Source organism: Octopus bimaculoides, chromosome 9 (assembly GCF_046866305.1).
Source record: "Octopus bimaculoides isolate indiv1 chromosome 9, ASM4686630v1, whole genome shotgun sequence".
Lineage (NCBI taxonomy): Eukaryota > Metazoa > Mollusca > Cephalopoda > Octopoda > Octopodidae > Octopus > Octopus bimaculoides.
This window is the reverse complement of record NC_142936.1, coordinates 10,535,917-10,553,579: the sequence shown is the minus strand read 5'-3', so window position 1 is coordinate 10,553,579 and position 17,663 is coordinate 10,535,917. Positions and strand designations below refer to the sequence as shown.

The 17,663-nt window shown below is 35.5% G+C and overlaps 2 protein-coding genes across 3 annotated transcripts in view; one reads left to right on the top strand and one right to left on the bottom strand.

Moving 5' to 3' along the window:
• Positions 1-11,951, top strand: part of LOC106871662 (GDP-fucose protein O-fucosyltransferase 3) — a 14,651-nt gene extending 2,700 nt beyond the window's left edge. Inside the window, exons 2-6 of the mRNA XM_089357125.1 lie at positions 3,951-4,005; positions 4,365-4,537; positions 5,963-6,366; positions 7,040-7,214; positions 8,433-11,951. Of these exons, the coding sequence (XP_089213251.1) occupies positions 3,951-4,005; positions 4,365-4,537; positions 5,963-6,366; positions 7,040-7,214; positions 8,433-8,930 (1,305 nt within the window). The 3' untranslated portion in view covers positions 8,931-11,951. The remainder of the gene's footprint in view (positions 1-3,950; positions 4,006-4,364; positions 4,538-5,962; positions 6,367-7,039; positions 7,215-8,432) is intronic.
• Positions 11,952-12,802: 851 nt separating this feature from the next.
• LOC106871663 (piwi-like protein 1) overlaps positions 12,803-17,663 on the bottom strand; it is a 31,633-nt gene continuing 26,772 nt past the window's right edge. For both annotated transcript variants that reach the window (XM_014918246.3, XM_014918247.3), the window contains exon 21: positions 12,803-16,632. In XM_014918246.3, coding sequence (XP_014773732.1) covers positions 16,546-16,632 — 87 coding nt within the window. In that variant the 3' untranslated portion in view covers positions 12,803-16,545. The remainder of the gene's footprint in view (positions 16,633-17,663) is intronic.

Genomic DNA, 17,663 nt, shown 5'->3' with positions numbered 1-17,663 from the left:
ATAGATTTAATCAAAAGATTAAATGTGGTACTTAAAATGTTTGTGGCACCAGAATTTGGTAGGGTAAAATCCAAAAATAAAATCAAGAGATTTGGTGAATTAAATTTGAAGGAAAGCAACAAAAATGTATTAGGTTATAGCAGTACGTACGTTTCGTACAAGCTTCATTTATTTATGTAGTGAGAACACCAAGCGCATTCCATACTTGGACGTAATAGCCCCTATTGAAGAGATAGCCATAAAGATACCAAAAGCTCAAGGAGATAAACTAACGTGGAAAGTGAGACAGGTACTAGAAAAAGCGAAACTTCTCAAACCAAACATCACTAAGGAAGAAACGTTTGCTATGAAAAGACTACAGAGTGACAATTCCATCGTAATACTTCCAGCAGACAAGGGAAATGCTATAGCGGTGATGAACACTGGCAAGTCTTATAAGTAATGGTAGCTACAGCAAAGTAAAGAAAACAGAGGAAGTTGTCACAGATCTTGATCGAGAGCAAGGATCACTTTACACCAATGAAGTACAGACAACTGACTCAACACTACAGTAAACTACCACACATGTACGGTCTCCCTAAGATTCACAAGGAAGGTATTCCACTAAGACCTATAGTGAGCTGTAGAGGTTCAGCATGTCGTCCACTGAGCCGCTTCCTTGTGGATATAATCAGTCCATTTGCAGGAAAGTCAACATCGTATGTGAAGAATTCCATCTGCTTCACAGAATTGATCATGGATACCCCCATTGAATCCAACCAGATGGTGAGTCTAGATGTGATAAGTCTGTTCACCAAAGTCCCAACTGGTGAAGCACTATCGGTGATTCAAGAAAAAACTAGTGACAGACACCCATCTAAAAGAACACACTAGTATACCAATAAGAAACTTGATGGTAACGTTGATCTTCTGTGTAGAAACTACCTACTTTAGTATGGACACTGATATATATCGACTAGAGGAGGGTTTAGCTATGGGTTTGCCATTATCACCGGTAATAACCAATATATACATGGAATATTTTGAGAATTTGGCTTTAGGATCAACACCACTAAAACCAATCCTATGGCTGCGATATGTTGATGACATCTTTATACTCTGGCCCCACCAGGAAGATGTCCATGTGCTGTTAGATCATGTGAACTCAATAAAGCCATCCATACAGTTCACAATGGAAAAAGAAAAAGACAATCAGCTAGCATTCCTGGACATATTAATAACACACCCACCAAGTATGGATTCAGTTCATCCATATACCGCAAGCCGACTTTCACTGGATGATACCTCAACTTCAACTCCCACCATCCATACAGTGTAAAGAGAGGGATTGCTCAGAGCCTGAAACATCGAGCAATGAATATAAGTAGTGATCGTAATACCCACCACAAAGAAATGATCAAGCTCAGTAACAATCTATTAAGCAACAACTACCCCAAAAACATACTCTCCACTCCAGTTATGAAAAAAGATAGGAGGAAACCAATAAATTGTCCACAGTCTGTCTACCCTATGTGAAAGGCCTCTCCGAAAAGATACAAAAGATATGCAGCCCATATGACATCAGGACAGTATTCAAAAGTAATACAATGCTTCACAAATATCTCCTTCGAATAGAAGAGAATATGACCAAGAATTGCGTGTACTCCATCCCATGCAGCTGTGGTAGGTTATACAAAGGTGAAACATGTCGCCCCCTCAAAATAAGGGTAGAGGAACATCACAAAGCTGTGACACGAGGAGATATTGATAAATCAGGTATAGCCGATCATGTATGGAAAAATGGAGACCACCTCCACATGTGGGATGAAGTTAAAATAATAGGCAGAGAACACCACTGGAAAATATGAAAACTAAAAGGGCATCCAGCCATAGAAACCATGCCAAAGGTGACACTGGGGCTTGGTGCTTCCCGGCAGCTCACTGAATCCTATGAAACTGTCCAACTTATACAACTGTCCATTAGTGAGGTTTCCAAACAAGACAGAGAAAGAACAATAGAAAGGAAAGGAATCCCTGTGACTAAATAGGGGAAGGGAGTATCAGGAAAGGGAAGGTGGCTTTATACCAGGTACTGACAGGCTAGAGTATGGAAAACATGATGATGATGATGAGCTGAAAGATTTCTTTTCACCAAGGCCAGTGGTGAGGCCATAATGAAGATGTTAACAGTTCATGTGATTCCAGGTTCAGTCCCACTGTGTGGCACCTTAGACAAGTGTCTTCTACAGCCTCGGGCCGACCAAAGCCTTGTGAGTGAATTTGGTAGATGGAAACTGAAAGAAGCCCATTTTATGCATATATATGTGTGTGTCTGTGTTTGTCCCCACACCATCACTTGACAACTGATGGAGGATTGTTTCAGCTAAATATCAGAGGCAATAATGAATCATGTGAGACCTAAAAAGAAGTTAGTCATTGCTACAGGATGCAGATTTGTGTCTTCGTATCAAGAATCATTTGAGCCTGTATAAAATTTTCACAGCATTTTCATGAATCTTGATATTGTGAGCTTGTGCACAGTAACACCAAAGTATTGAAGATGAATTAATACAAAGACGGTTTTCGAGGTGTATATTATACATTACATAAATATGTGACTCTCATATAATGAAAGGAAATATGACATTTGAAACAGAGTCACTCTTTTTCATGAAGTACAGCCTAGAGTTTCTCAATGCTTTTCACCAGACGAAAAGGAAGAAAGTTTCTAAATTCAAATTTTGTGGTTATCAGGGCACATTTATTAAAGGAAATTTGCAAAATGGGGAAACAAAATAATCATTTTAAATAGAAAGCCAAGTTTTCTTGATGTGATATTTTTCATATAAAGCCTTTTTTTTTTTAACCTTTAGCGTTCAGATTATTCTGTTAAATGTAATGCTTATTTATTCACATTGTTTTGAATTACTCATGCATTATCTCTCTCTCTGTTGAGGTTTCAATGATGTGCTTGTTTATTTTTAATCTAACATTGTAGGGTAAGTGTGAAAGACTGAATATGGTCAGTCATATAAAACAGATGTAATATTTGAATTGGATATGGCCACTTTAAATGCTAAAGAGTTAACAACCTCTAGAATTCAAGGAAAATCTTCAAGCATTAAACTGCATCAAGAACTTTATAGAAGAAAGCCAATGTCCTCTTTGTTATAGGGCTTTCCTATAAGTAGGTTATCTCCCTTGGCTAGGCGGCGCTCCATGTAGATAATTAAACTTCCGGAGGCTAACCCACGCTATTGTTATTGTTTTACATCTTATCATGGATATAAAGCAGCTTGATGATTCAGCTATCGAAGTACTTACTGTGCCTGAGTTACAGAAATATTTAAGATTATATGGACAGTATGTTACTGGAAGAAAGGCGGACTTGATTGAAAGGTTGAAAAGTATAAAAATTCTGTCTATATCAACAAAGTAAATTCATCGGACGATAAGTCTGAAGTATCAGACGATACTTCAGACAGGAATAAGCAGAAGCTTATATCTCCTCTCGGTGAAGTATAGCCTGATCTAAAGATCTTTGTAAGTTGCCGAATTTCACAGATAATGACATAATTACCTCGTGCTACGGATGAAAGTAAAGCAACAGTTAAGGAGTGGCATATTTTACCACGACAGACACGTACACAGCATCGAATACCACGATGTGAGTGAAAGCTGCTCTCACTGTATTGTCCAGTGTCTGGTAATCCCTTCGATACCGACATCAAACCAAAAAAAGAATCCTGACCACAGAGTGTGGGTAATTATGTCAAATGTCACTGTCAATGTGCATTCAGCTGATTGCAACTGTTAAAGCAAGTCACTGAGCATGCGTACATGTCATACGGGAGAGTTCCAATCAGGGGTGGATAACAACCTTATAGGAAAGCCCTATAAGAGAAAAATATTACTTCCTTCATTATCATTTATTTAAATATGTTATAAAACATTTCATTTAAATATTTCAGATGCTTATCACTGGAGAGGAGAAGGTCTTCATCAATGAACCCATGGTTTTCAAAGGTATGAATTTTCACCTTTTCTTTTATCAGGCATTTTCCATTATCCTTGTCCAACTACTTTTCCATGTCGGGATTGTTTGGAAATACCTATAATACAAATTTTGAACTATCCTAACACTGAATTGATTCATCTATAAAGCCTCCTAGACTCAGATTTCATTTCTTTTATTCTTCCAAAATCATCTTTAAGTTACCCCTACTGCCCATATCCCTTTATCATCTATGATATAAAACAGCCTGTTTGGAGTTTTCCCCACCTTTTAAAGTTCAGTCAGATTTGTAACTTCTCATTAAAAGTATCATATATTTTTGAAAGAATTTGTTTAGTTCTAAACATGCTTGGCTTGTATTAAATTCCAGAAGTTGACCATCATAAATTAGGCTCTGCAGATGCTCTTCAAGAAAACATTGCTCACCCAATTATACTGTGGTGGACTAAATTCACTGGGGAACAGTTCAATGTTTTCAAGTGCAAGAATGTCACTTGTGTGTTCACTGAAGACAGACATTATAAAAATCACCCAAACACAAAGGTAAGTGGACCGAATCATTTTCTTCTGTTCATTCATGATCTCCTTTCAATTTAATTAACTTTATATACATGACACAACTCTCCATGTCACCCTGTCTTTATAATCCAAAGACTTTACTAATCTGCAAGTGCTGTAAAGTTCTAAACATGTATGAAAACACACACATACGCAGTGAATCTTATAGATATAGATCGTGTGTATACTAAATATATATATATATGTATATACACATACATACTATGCTATTTACAGGTACTATATATATATTGAACCAAATTCGACGACTGGCACCCATACCAACCTTCCTTCATTGGACACTAAACTCTGCTTGCGAAGACCTGTTGGGGCAGGTGAAATCGAAATTGAACCAAATTCGATGACTGGCACCCGTGCCAGTGGAGCACTAACAGCACCATCCGAGTAGGATCATTACCAAAGCAGCTGTCTGGCTTCTGTGCCGGTGGCATGTAAAAAGCACCATTTGAGCATGAACGTAACCAGCGTTGCCTTACTGGCACTTGTGCCGGTAGCACATGAAAAAACATTCAAGCAAGGTTGTTGCCAGTGCCGCTGGACTGACTCCTATGCTGGTGGCACGTAAAAAATACCATTTGTGCGTGACCGTTGCCAGTACCGCCTGACTGGTCCTCGTGCCGGTGGCATGTAAAAGCACCCACTACACTCTTGGAGTGGTTGGCATTAGGAAGGGCATCCAACTGTAGAAACTCTGCTCGATCAGATTGGAGCCTGGTGCAGCCATCTGGTTCAGCAGTCCTCAGTCAAACCGTCCAACCAATGCTAGCATGGAAAGTGGACGTTAAACGATGATGATGATGATGATGATATAAAGTGTGGCTGTGTGGTTAAGAAGTTTGCTTCCCAAACACATGGTTTTGAGTTTGGTCTCACTACATGGTTCTATGAGTAAGTACCTTTTGCAATAACCCCAAAATTATCTTGTATTTAAACAAAGGATATCTCTTTACTCTTTTACTTGTTTCAGTCATTTGACTGTGACCATGCTGGAGCACCGCCTTTAGTGGAGCAAATCAACCCTAGGACTTATTCTTTGTAAGCCTAGTACTTATTCTATCGGTCCTTTTTGCTGAACCACTAAGTTCCAGGGGACGTAAACATACCACCATCGGTTGTCACTCGATGTTGGGAGGGCAAACACAGACACACAAACATATACACATGCATACATACATACATACAACGGGCTTCTTTCAGTTTCCGTCTACCAAATCCACTCACAAGGCTTTGGTCGGCCTGAGGCTATAGTAGAAGACACATACCCAAGGTGGCACGCAGTGGGACTGAACCCAGAACCATGTGGTTGGTAAGCAAGCTACTTACCACACAGCCACTCCTGCACCTATATCACTGATGTTTTTTTTTTGTTTTTTTTCTCAAATTTTGTAGGTTTTTATGTTTTACGGCACAGATTTCACTCCTGAGGATTTACCTTTGCCAAGAAAACCTCATCATGAATGGGCACTTTTACACGAAGAGTCACCAAAGAACAATTACCTCTTTTCTCACAAACCCATCATGACTTTGTTTAATCATACGTGCACGTTTCGACGAGAATCAGACTACCCCATTTCTACACAGCATTTACCTACACTTGAATGGCTTCAAGATACAACTTATCTCCTACCAACATCGGAAAAGACAAAGTACCAAAGTGAACTTGCTCCCATTTTATACGTTCACAGTGATTGTGACACGCCCTCCGACAGGGACACCTATGTGAAATATTTACAGAAATATATGAAAATTGATTCTTATGGCAGCTGCCTCCATAACAAAGATTTACCAAAGCAGTAAGTAGCCTTTTATGTATACATCATCATTTATCAATTTTTTTTTTCTTTAACACTTAGGAGACAACAGGGCTGGTCTATTGGCTGAAAAAGTCAAACGACAAAGAAGACAATTGGGGCCAATCTGTTGGCCCAAAGATACAAGCCTCGAGATTGGCTGGCTGGTTTTCATACCAGCCAATTAGATTGGACCTTTTAAGGGTGGCTTCCATGATAGTTTGCTATATACTGTGATTTTACATTGATTTCTTTTTTTTTTTTTACTTTGTGTTCCAGGTGAGCATCAATGAACTTTCACCTTGTCCAACAGTGACACTGATGAAAATATCCTCTTAATTCTTTCAGTTTCCGTCTACCAAATCCACTCACAAGGCTTTGGTCGGCCCGAGACTATAGTAGAAGACACTTGCCCAAGGTGCCATGCAGTGGGACTGAACCCAGAACCATGTGGTTGGTAAGCAAGCTACTTACCACACAGCCACTCCTGCGCCTAAGAATAAAAGCGAAAAAAATTTCTGTAATTTTGGCTTCAAAAATAATTTAGTTTCACTCCATATTCCATTTCTTGATATCAAGAGTATGGATCATGTTGGGCAGTTTGTTTGTTTGTGTTTATAATAATTACAATTCTATCTGGTTTCTTTCTTAATTATTTCTTTGTTTACAATTTCAGTTTAGTTGACCCAATCAATGGAATGTCTCATAAGGACTTTTACAAGCTTATTGCTAAATATAAGTTTGCTTTTTCAATGGAAAATGGAATCTGTGATGACTATATGACTGAGAAACTGTGGCGCCCTCTTATGGTTGGAACTGTACCGGTAATTCTTGGCTCCAGCAAAGTTAGAGTAAGTCTCTCACTATTCAAAAATAGATTTGTTTACATTATGTAAAGCAGATGTAAGAGAAGAAAGTCCCTTTGCTACCTTGTACTACACTAAACATGTTGGGCACAGTTGTCTCGTTTCTTAATCAGCTAAACTCTGCCTAATATGGTTAGCTGTTTTATCCAATGATGCAGCTAAAATATCCTGGGTACAATATATCTTCCTATATAAATCTCAAGCTTTTGTGATACATTCCTCATTAATGTAGTGATTTATATGCAACACAATGCCTCATTTCTGTAATAAATTAATAATAAAACGACAAATTTGAAGCAAAGAGTCAACATTTCTGTGCCAAGAACATTTAGATTAGATGCTTATATAACTTTAAAATTGACACTTGCATAGTAAAAGTTGAAACATATCAGATGTAAACAAACTTTAGCTTAGTTCAAATATGTTTTTTAATATGTTTTAACTTCTAAGGGAAATTTCACTGTAGAGAAAAAAAAGATTCTTGCTTATGGTAAAAAATGTAAAGAACACCTTATCTTCTCAGTATCATCCTCTATTGGAGTCCTAGATGCATTTCTGGCTCCTTAGGCTTCATCAGTAGGAAGATAGATATGATGTTTTTACACCTTTTATCATCAGTGAGAGTTTTTTTTTTCAGAAGACTGCAGTGAAATTACCTTTAGAAGTTAAAATATGTCACAAACCACTAAGCTACTAACCCCAAGATTCTGAGTTCGATTCCAGGCAGTGACCTGAATAATAATGATAATGATGATGATGATGATAACATTGAAAAATACCTTAGGAATGAGAAGCCAGGTTCGAAATTTCCCCAAGACACCTGATGAAGGCTGGAGGGTATATCAGCCGAAACGTGTTAACAAACAAGATGACGACAAATATCCGTCAGATGTAAATAATGTCACAAACATATTTGAACTAATTTAAAGTTTTTTTTTTTATTTCTCATCACTGCTTAATGCTACTACTACTACTATGTCAGGTATAAAGTTATCCAGAGTTGATTTAGCAACTGGTTGATGCAGAGATTTGGGTTTAAATTGTACTCAGAACTGCCTTGAATCAGCAGCCTGTTCAAAGTAAAAGAAAGTTATTTCTCATCTGCTTCATAAAATGTAATCTGGGTTAAGCTTCTGTTTTAACCAATCAAAAAATGAAGAAATGAATAAATATGTAAATATTTTTGTAACACTTTCTTTACAGGATTTCCTCCCTCATGAAAAGTCAGCTATTATCATTGACGACTTTGACACAGCAGAAAGTCTGGCTAAATATTTACTCTACCTTAACAGAAATGATGAAGAATATGAGAAATATTTACAGTGGAAGAAGACTGGTATCACCAACAAATATCTAAAGGATTTGATGGCTCATCGAGAATGGTATTCGTCAGATGAAGGGGTCATGCAGTACAATGGTATTAGCTACATCGAAGGCTTTCAGTGTTTTGTTTGCCAACGGATACACAAGAATATGAGACTGGAAAAAGAAGGGAAAATGCCTAAAGTATACCAGGCTACGTTAGAACACTATGGCTGTCCAGCACCAATCCAATTTAATGCTCAAAGTCAAAGAGTTGATTCTGATAAATGGAAATACGAATGGCAACATCAAAAGATGATTGCTGAAAAATTGAGACACTCTATAGATAATGGTAATAATTTTACCTGGAAAGATGCTAATATTTTCTTACACAATTAATAAAGTTATTTATCTACCATCAATCACTACAGTATACACATTCCTTTAATAGAAACAAATACACATTCCTTTACACTGTGTACATATATATACACTTACTCTACACATATTTTTAATAACCCAGGCAAACAACGTGTCGAATATCCAGACTCTGCATGTTCTTCAGTTATACATACACACAAACACGTACATACATATGTAATGAATGTATGTAATCATACAAAAGCACACACATACATATACAGAAATATATATCTCTTTAGACACAGGCACACACATATAATCTATACACACAGACAATCAAAAATCCCATGTACACTTCATCCCTTTCAAAAGCACCATCTAACTTTATAAGGAAAACCTTGACAACCATTTGAACTTTGCAGAGATGGTATCAGACTGTCGTGTCTGTAACCTTTAATGTCTCTTTTTCAAACGTCTCATGATACCTGCCAGTCTTCACCACCTACGTTCACCATCACCATCCTCTGCTAGATACTTAGTGGGGAGGAGAATCTCGTTACATATATTTTTGTTATTTACTCTTACAGATATTGAGGAATTATCATCGATCTATCGTGTGGGGCCGTTATTACAGCACTTCAGTGTTGTGGTAAGGGCCACTGCTAACCTTGTCTTGTTTCCATCTTGTCTCATTCATAATTTCATCGTGATGCCATTTACTTAATATCAGACAATACACTTCTGTTAGAATGATGCTATCAACTCTGACGGATTCGTTTATCTCTTATGGTTTTAAAACCGACATATAGCCCAGGGTGAGGTACTGACTGCTTAAAAGCTGTGCATGGATTGTTGAGGAGAGAGATTTTTTGGGGGGAGGGTGATCTGGATTTTTGTTAGGGTTAGGGTACAGCAATGTCTAGAGTCATGATACAGGTAGGAAGCTGAGATTTACTAATTCAGGATAATACTTAAAAAAATTTTTTTTATTTGTTTCAGTTATTGAAGTGTGGCCATGCTAGAATAAAAACCATCTTGAAGGTTTTTAGTTGAATAAATCAACACCCTTACTTATGTTTTTTTTTTTTTTAATGTCTGTTACTTATTCCATCAGTCTCTTTTGCCGAGCCTCTAAGTTTTGGGAATGTAAAACAAACCGGCACTAGTTATCGAGCAATGATGGGGTGGTAAACACAGACACAATGACATACTCACAAGGCATTGGTCAGCCCGGTGATGTAGTAGAAGACACTTGCCCAAGGTGCCATACATGTTCTACTATAATAATCATTTCAAATTTTGGCATAAGACCAGCAATTTTAGGATTATAGGATAAGTCAATACCATCAACCTAGTATTTGACCAGTACTTTATTTTATTAGTATTTGACTGGTACTTGATTTTATTAACTCTGAAAGGCAAAGATGACCTCAGTGGGGTTCGAACTCAGAATGTAAAGAAATGTTGCTAAATATTTTATCCGACACATTCTGATTCTGCCAGCCTAATAATTTTGAAAAATTAATTAAACGAAGGGAGTGTATTTCATTAGAAATATGCTAATAAGAGAGTTAAGTAAAGAAGGGGAGAAAGTTTATTTTTTCCAGCAGATCATGTACTTAATAGAATTGTAACTTAAATTATGTCAAACAAAAAAACTAAAGTTAATTAATCATGAACTTAATTCTTCATCACTAATCTTTCTGAAATACAGTAAATAATTTTGAATTCACTGATTACAAGTTTTTAAAGTGTTAATTTGGAAGAATTAAAGATTTTCTAATTTTAAAGAAAATTTGATATGATGAACTATGTTTGAGAGCAATTACAGATCTGAATGTTCACGTTTCATCTTACTTCAATATCATGTTAAATGAAGGGGAATAAGACAAGGTTAACACTTTTTTTTTTTCCTTTTTGACTTTCCATGAAAAAAAAAAAATATGAAGAAAATATAAATTCAGTCTTCCTGAAATTAGGAGGTCCAGCTTCTAAATATTTCATCAGTCCAACAACACCCATCCTTGAAAGTAAACTGCTGTTCTGAAGAAGAAAAAAGTTTTTTTTTTTTTTTTGGTTTTATTTGTATATTATGTATATATGTGTCTGTGTATGCATGTGTATATATATATGTGTGTATATATGTTTATGTTTATGTATTTATGTGTGTATGCATGTATGTATACAATGTGTGTGTGTATGTATGTCTATATATATATATGTATATACGTATGCATGTGTGTATTATGTATATATATGTGTATGTAAATATGTATATGTAGATATGTATATGTATGGTGATGTATGTGTATATATATAGCAAACATGGATAATTTTTGCTCTTCTCTTCTGAATCCCAAGTCTTTTTATATTGCTCATTTGTACACATTTCCGACATGTGCTAAACTTACCAATAACACTCATTTAGTAGACATTTCATTTCGATTGTTACTTCCAAAATGTTACCTAACTTATCGTCAAACCATTTCACTCGTCAAATCCTACAGTTCTCTGCTTATTACCTACCACCGAGAAAGGTTGACGTTCTCATCCAACACATCTATATTGTTCCTAAACGATTAAACAAAAAAAAAACCAAAGAAAAAAAAAAGGCAAAAATTTTAAAATGGAGTCAAAACATTTTCTATATTGCACTTGAGAAATATGAGATACCTCCACATGGGTCATGTGTTAAATATTGCAGCTACTACGAAATACAGATGTTACATAATCAAAATAACTTTTAAAAGCTATTTGGTCAGTTTTGACAAATCATTATGTTCTGATATGAACCCCTTGTTTCCAACTGTTTATATAAATAATGTCTCTAGGTTATGGCTGTGACAGCATGATAATGCTTCCAAAATGATCTAAACTTCCTTGCCTCTCTTTATTATTATTATTTTTTTTTTACCTTTATTTTCCATGTCTTTGTTTCATGCAGAGACATTCATGTAGATGTATTTGTTCTTGATTAGAATTTTTTTTTTTTTTTTTAAACTTAAAACAAGCTATGTCATTTGAGCTGAAATGAAATAAAATTTCTTTGTTAAACTACATATTATCTTGTTGACTTTATAAAGCTGAAAAACTTTGCATGGTTACATAGTCAAGCAGCTGGCTTTGTAACTACGTGGTTTCAAGTTATTTCACAGCACAGTATCTTAGGAAAATATGTTCTACTATAGCCCTGGGCCCACCAATGCTTTGTAAGTGCATGTCTGTGGCTGGGGACAAACAGTTTCAGTTTATTTACACCCCCATAACATAGCAGTTCAGCAAAGGAGAACAATAGAATAAGTATCAGGCTTTAAAAAATATATAACTTGTATTCCAGTTATATGTTCAAGTGCAAGTGGCTGAGTACTCTACAGACACACATACCCTTAACATAATTCTCAGTAAGATTCAGCATGACACTGTGACAAAGCTGGCCTTTTTCGTTTTAAAGCCCGGTACTTATTGCATTGGTCTCATTCACCGAACTGCTAAGTTACAGGGATGTAAACAGACCAATACCAGTTGTCAAGCAGTAGCGGAAGACAAACAGAGACACACATGTCCACTCACAAGGCCTTGGTCAGTCTGATACAATAGTAGAAGACATCTGCCCAGGGTAGAATTGAACCTGGAACCATTTAGTTGGGAAACAGACTTCTTAACACATAGCCATGCCTTTTAAAAAAAAAATTACTTTTTTTGAGGCAGTCTAAAACGTCTGTATGTATAGCAAGGATGTAAGAGTAGTACTCCATTGTAAGCCTGAACTTTTTAGGGATTTAGCAGAATGGGGGCTCTGCATGGGGAGGACTGAAATACCTTTTGGCCTTGCAGAGGAGGGAAAATTTGCAATGGTGTTTGTGCTTCGGTGGGGATGTGCATTCATAAAATAAACTCACACAACAAAAAAATATAATCTAGATTTATTCTGAAAATATATACAGTTATTTAAGTCAAGGATGCACAAAAAAAAAGGATGGGTGGGGGGAGGGGTGTGTTAGATTTGTACAAAGAATCAGCTTTTTCAATATAATAATTCAAATTAGTAAAACCTTTATTTACAATTGTCAATCAATTTGACAAATGAGTTTTGTAATGGGGGGCGGGGAAATGTACAAAACAATAAGAATCTGAGTAACTTTCCCAGCTCCGTCATGTTCATGAGATGTCACAAACAACCAAGTTGATGAATTCGGTTATATTTGTGCTTCTTGCACCAAGTTAGCCCTACAAGTAATTCTTGCACCAACTAAAATGCTGGTGCATTTTACAAAAGATTTAAGGCAATGTGTTTCTTTTTCTTTAATTTCTCTTAAAATCAGTTTTATTTGAAAGAAGAAGAAGAAAAAAAAATTTCAACTAAATTTAATTGGTTAAGCATTTACCTACTCTACAATGAATGAATACTTTATGCTTAGCCAATGAAATAGTAACTGAACTACTACCAGCATCGTCTTGGAGGATGCTATAAATTTCTTGAATTTACAACGTAAGGCAGTAAATAGTTATGGAATGAACGTGAAGTTAGGTGACTGTGATGCAATGACTGCAAAGCAGAAAAACTTAGGATAAGTCTACCAAAAGGTTTAACAGTGAAGTTGTAAAACCAACTAGCATTAACTTTAAATGCTCCTGCCCTGAGAGCAATACAAAGTAATAATAATAATAATAATACTAATAAACAAAAATTTAACAAACTTCAAAGCTTCAACATGTTTTTTTATAGTCTGTTCAACATAACAGCCAAATCTTCCTTTAAAAAAGAATCTTATCATCTTAAGCCTCTTCGTCCCCCTCAGCCAGTCTGTGATTACCTCTAATGTTTAAATTAAAATTTAGGATCTATTTTAAAACGGGGGCCACATTTTTCATTAATGTTTTACGTAGTGTTTTTGGTACGGAAAGACTTTCAAACTTCGTATACTTATCTATTTTGTGTTATAGAACAGAAAAATATTTTTGTATTCGAATTTATTTCATGTAAAAAATTGTCTTATTTCAATAATTTCAACCAATCACTGACAAGTATTCAGTTGTTTACATTTACTCCTTTGGCTGATTAAGCGATGTAAAGCGTATTTAATCTCCATACCTTCGTTTTATTTGCTTTTTTCATTTTAAATTTGCTTTAACCCTAACCCTAAGGTTAGGGTTAATTGTTTGTTTATGTAGTCGGCACTTAATGTATATCGGCTGAATGAACGTCAGTGATTGGTTGAAATTACAGAAATACGACAACTTTAACATGGAATAACTTATGGATTTCTTTTTTTTTTAAGAAGACTAAGAGAAAAAGTTGTTTTATACGACACATTCTACCAGTGTTCCAAGTTTCAAAGTGTTTCGTTAATGAAAAATGTGGCCCCCGTTTTAAAAAAGATCCAAAATTTATAATCTTAATGCAGTTCTTATAACATGAGAGGTAACACGAGATTTTAAGAGGTAAATATCTGTCTCAAGCATAAGCTTTAATATAACCAAAGAAAAGTTAAATAAAAGAACCTATTACTGCTTAAAATATGGTCACTAACAAATTAGAATGGGTACAACATGTCTTGCAGTGAAAACAGTCTGTTTTCTACTACAATCTCTGGTGAAACAAAGCCTTGTGATTGGATTTGGTAGACAAGAACTGAAAGAAGCCTATCATGTGTGTGTGTGTGCGTGTACCTTTGTTTAGACATATTGTGATTGTTGAAAATGGACATCATCGTCAAACAAGCGATGCTGTTTGTTTCCACTCTTCCATGAAAAACCTGTCTAACAACTACAGGAAAATACTATCTGGTTTGGGAACAGGTGAAGGTTGGCAACAGCAAGAGCATAGAAAATCTGTCTCAACCAATTCCATCTGACCCATGCAAGCATAGAAAGGTGATTGTCAAAAAGGAAGAAGAGAAATAACATCATCATGGTGGTGGTGGTGGTGATGTATTCATATCAAAAGGAGATGATTAGAGAAACTGGAAAATATGGTCTGTGGAATATGATGGGGAGGTTTCATTTTTCACTCACTAAAAATCTAACTTTGTGTTAACCTCATTGCTGTCGTAACTGGATTTAGTCAATTAAATGCTAAAAAGAGAAATTAATGAGGTTTAATCCTACAGAGGTGGGAGGTTAGGGGTCAATTTTGCCTTTCATCCTTCCAAAGTTAATAAAATAAGAATCAGTCAAATGATGAAGAGAGAAGGGGGTGGAATCGATTAAATTGACTATAGCCCTCTTCTTCTGCCCCCCCTCCTGAAAATGAATACTTGAGCCTAGATTAGAAATCAATAATACCTTGAGAGAGGGATACGGCTCAACTTTGCTCAGTCTACTACTTTTATGTAGTGAAATTAGTATTTACCATTTATATTCTGAACATTTGGCATTAAGAACTGGATTGATTTATAAGCCAATGAATCAGAAATTTTACAAAAATAGTTTAATCTGGTGAAATGCTGAAAATTATTAAACAATCATGCCTTGCCTAATTAAAAAAATTTGTTTCTTCAATGTTTCTTTCAAATTTTAAGCTAATATTTCTTAACTTTCATTTAAAAGTTGGCCACAATATTTATTTAAATTCATAAAGTGGAATTGTGTGTGTATGTGTGTGACAGACAGACAAACAGATACAGAAAGAAAGAAAAATACAGACATAAAAAAGGGACAGACAAATAGAGAGAAAAAGAGACAGAGTGATATATAGAAACATAAAAAGACAGAAAGACATATAAAAAGAAAAATGTGAGGCAGATATTGAGAAAAAAGGACAGACATGCACAAGGAAAAACACAAGACAGATAGAGAGAGAAAAAGAGAGATAGGCATATAGAGAGAAAAGAGAAAGTCAGAGAGGAAAACAGAAAAAGAGGGAGAGTTGGATAAGCAGACATATATAGAGAGAAAAGAAATTCAGAAAGCTTGACATGAGATATTTAAAACTAACCTAAAAATGTTCGGTTTAACTTTACCACTTGTCCTTATTAAATGCCAAGACAAACTCTCTATAAAATAAAAGATGATCTAAAAAACACAAAATTAAAGCTACTTCTAATTACAAAATAAGAAAACAAAATCATAAAAACATAATAGCTCTAATCATGCCCTAAAGACAATGCCAGTCGAGTCCCATGTTTTGGGGATACCTGAGGATTGGATGAAGAACAAAATAAGTCCAAACTTGATTAATGGAGTCTGCTTCCAGCTTAATTAAGATATACTTCCCAAATGAAGCATTCCTGTAAATAAAATACAACTTTCTTTCATTTTTTTAAAGTCTCTTTAACTCTTTACATTGTCCCAATATTCTTTAGTCAGCTAAAATGCATTGGGCATTAGCAGAATATATGAATGAAATAATGTCCAAGATTTCACAAACAGTCTTTTATAATAGCTAAAAGATTTTGTACAAACCCCTTGGCTACCATTGTAAAAATAAAGACAACTGCTTTTAAATGATAACAAAAAAATTGGTAAAGGTTCTAAAATTCTGCAGCTGTTGACTTTCTGTAGCTGAAGACATTCTTTGATGAAAATGCTCTCAAGATGATATCAGATATTAAAAGCACAAACAAGAGACTGATAAAAAAACAACAACTCCAAAACAGGATCAATGGCTGGAGACAAAGCTTCTGTGTATCATTTGCTGGATGATGGCTTTTTACAAAAAATAGAGTCTATCTGCCAAACTGTGAGATGGCTCTTTATGAATGTTCTGGCCAACAAGGTAAGCCAATTTATGAGCATACTGCAAAAGAATGAAATAGAAATTATGATAATACCCAAACATACACAATTCTTGGAGAAATTTCAAGGAAATATAAGTGATTATTTTGCTTCAGCTTTATTTTACATAACATTAATCGTATTTCGGCCAAAATAAAATAAAATAAAGCTGAAGCAAATCAACACCAAATATATAGTGCGTGTGTTTTTATTGGCTAAACTGGCAACATGACCATCCCCAACTACAACAATATCTGTTTTCAACACACGATTTCACATCAAAAATCTTGCAAAGTGTATATATAAACGTAATAAGTGATTAACTTTTCTTCAATTCAATGGTTAATAATAAATCAATGCTACATCAACTTTACTATCTCAGATATTTCCAGTTTTTTTTGGGGTTTTTTTTTATGGGTATCAGGTGCAGTGTGGCTGTGTGGGAAGAAGTTGGCTTCCCAACCACATGGTTTCAGGATCAGACCCACTGCATGGCAAGTGTCATCTATAGTTCCTGGTCAATCAAGGCCTTGTGAGTGGATTTATAAGATGGAAACTGAAAGAAACTTGTATGTATGTTTGTATTTGTTTTACTGTTTCCTTGTATTGGCATTACATGATAGTAATAAACATGTGCCACCATCATGCAAGCAGTATCCTATGTTTCAAATCTTCCATAAAAACATGTCTGGTCATGAGGAAATATTACTTTGGAAATAGTGATGCTCATCTACAACCATTGCATGATACTAAGACAAGGGTATACAGAAACACACACATATCAACAATTAATGCCCATTTTCTATGCTGGCATAGGTTGAACAGTTTGACAGAAGCTGGTAAGCCTGAGAGATGCACCAAGCTTCAGTTTGGAGAGGAAAAGACAGCCTAGGGTTGAGAATAATGGAGAGAAGTCGTTGATGGCCTGTGCTCCATAGAGAGCAGAGGGCTTAACACTATAGCATTTAAAAAGACCATATCCGGCCCAAATATTCTACCTGTTTTATGTTAAAACAGACCAGATCCAGCCTCTCACACCTATCCTACAATGTC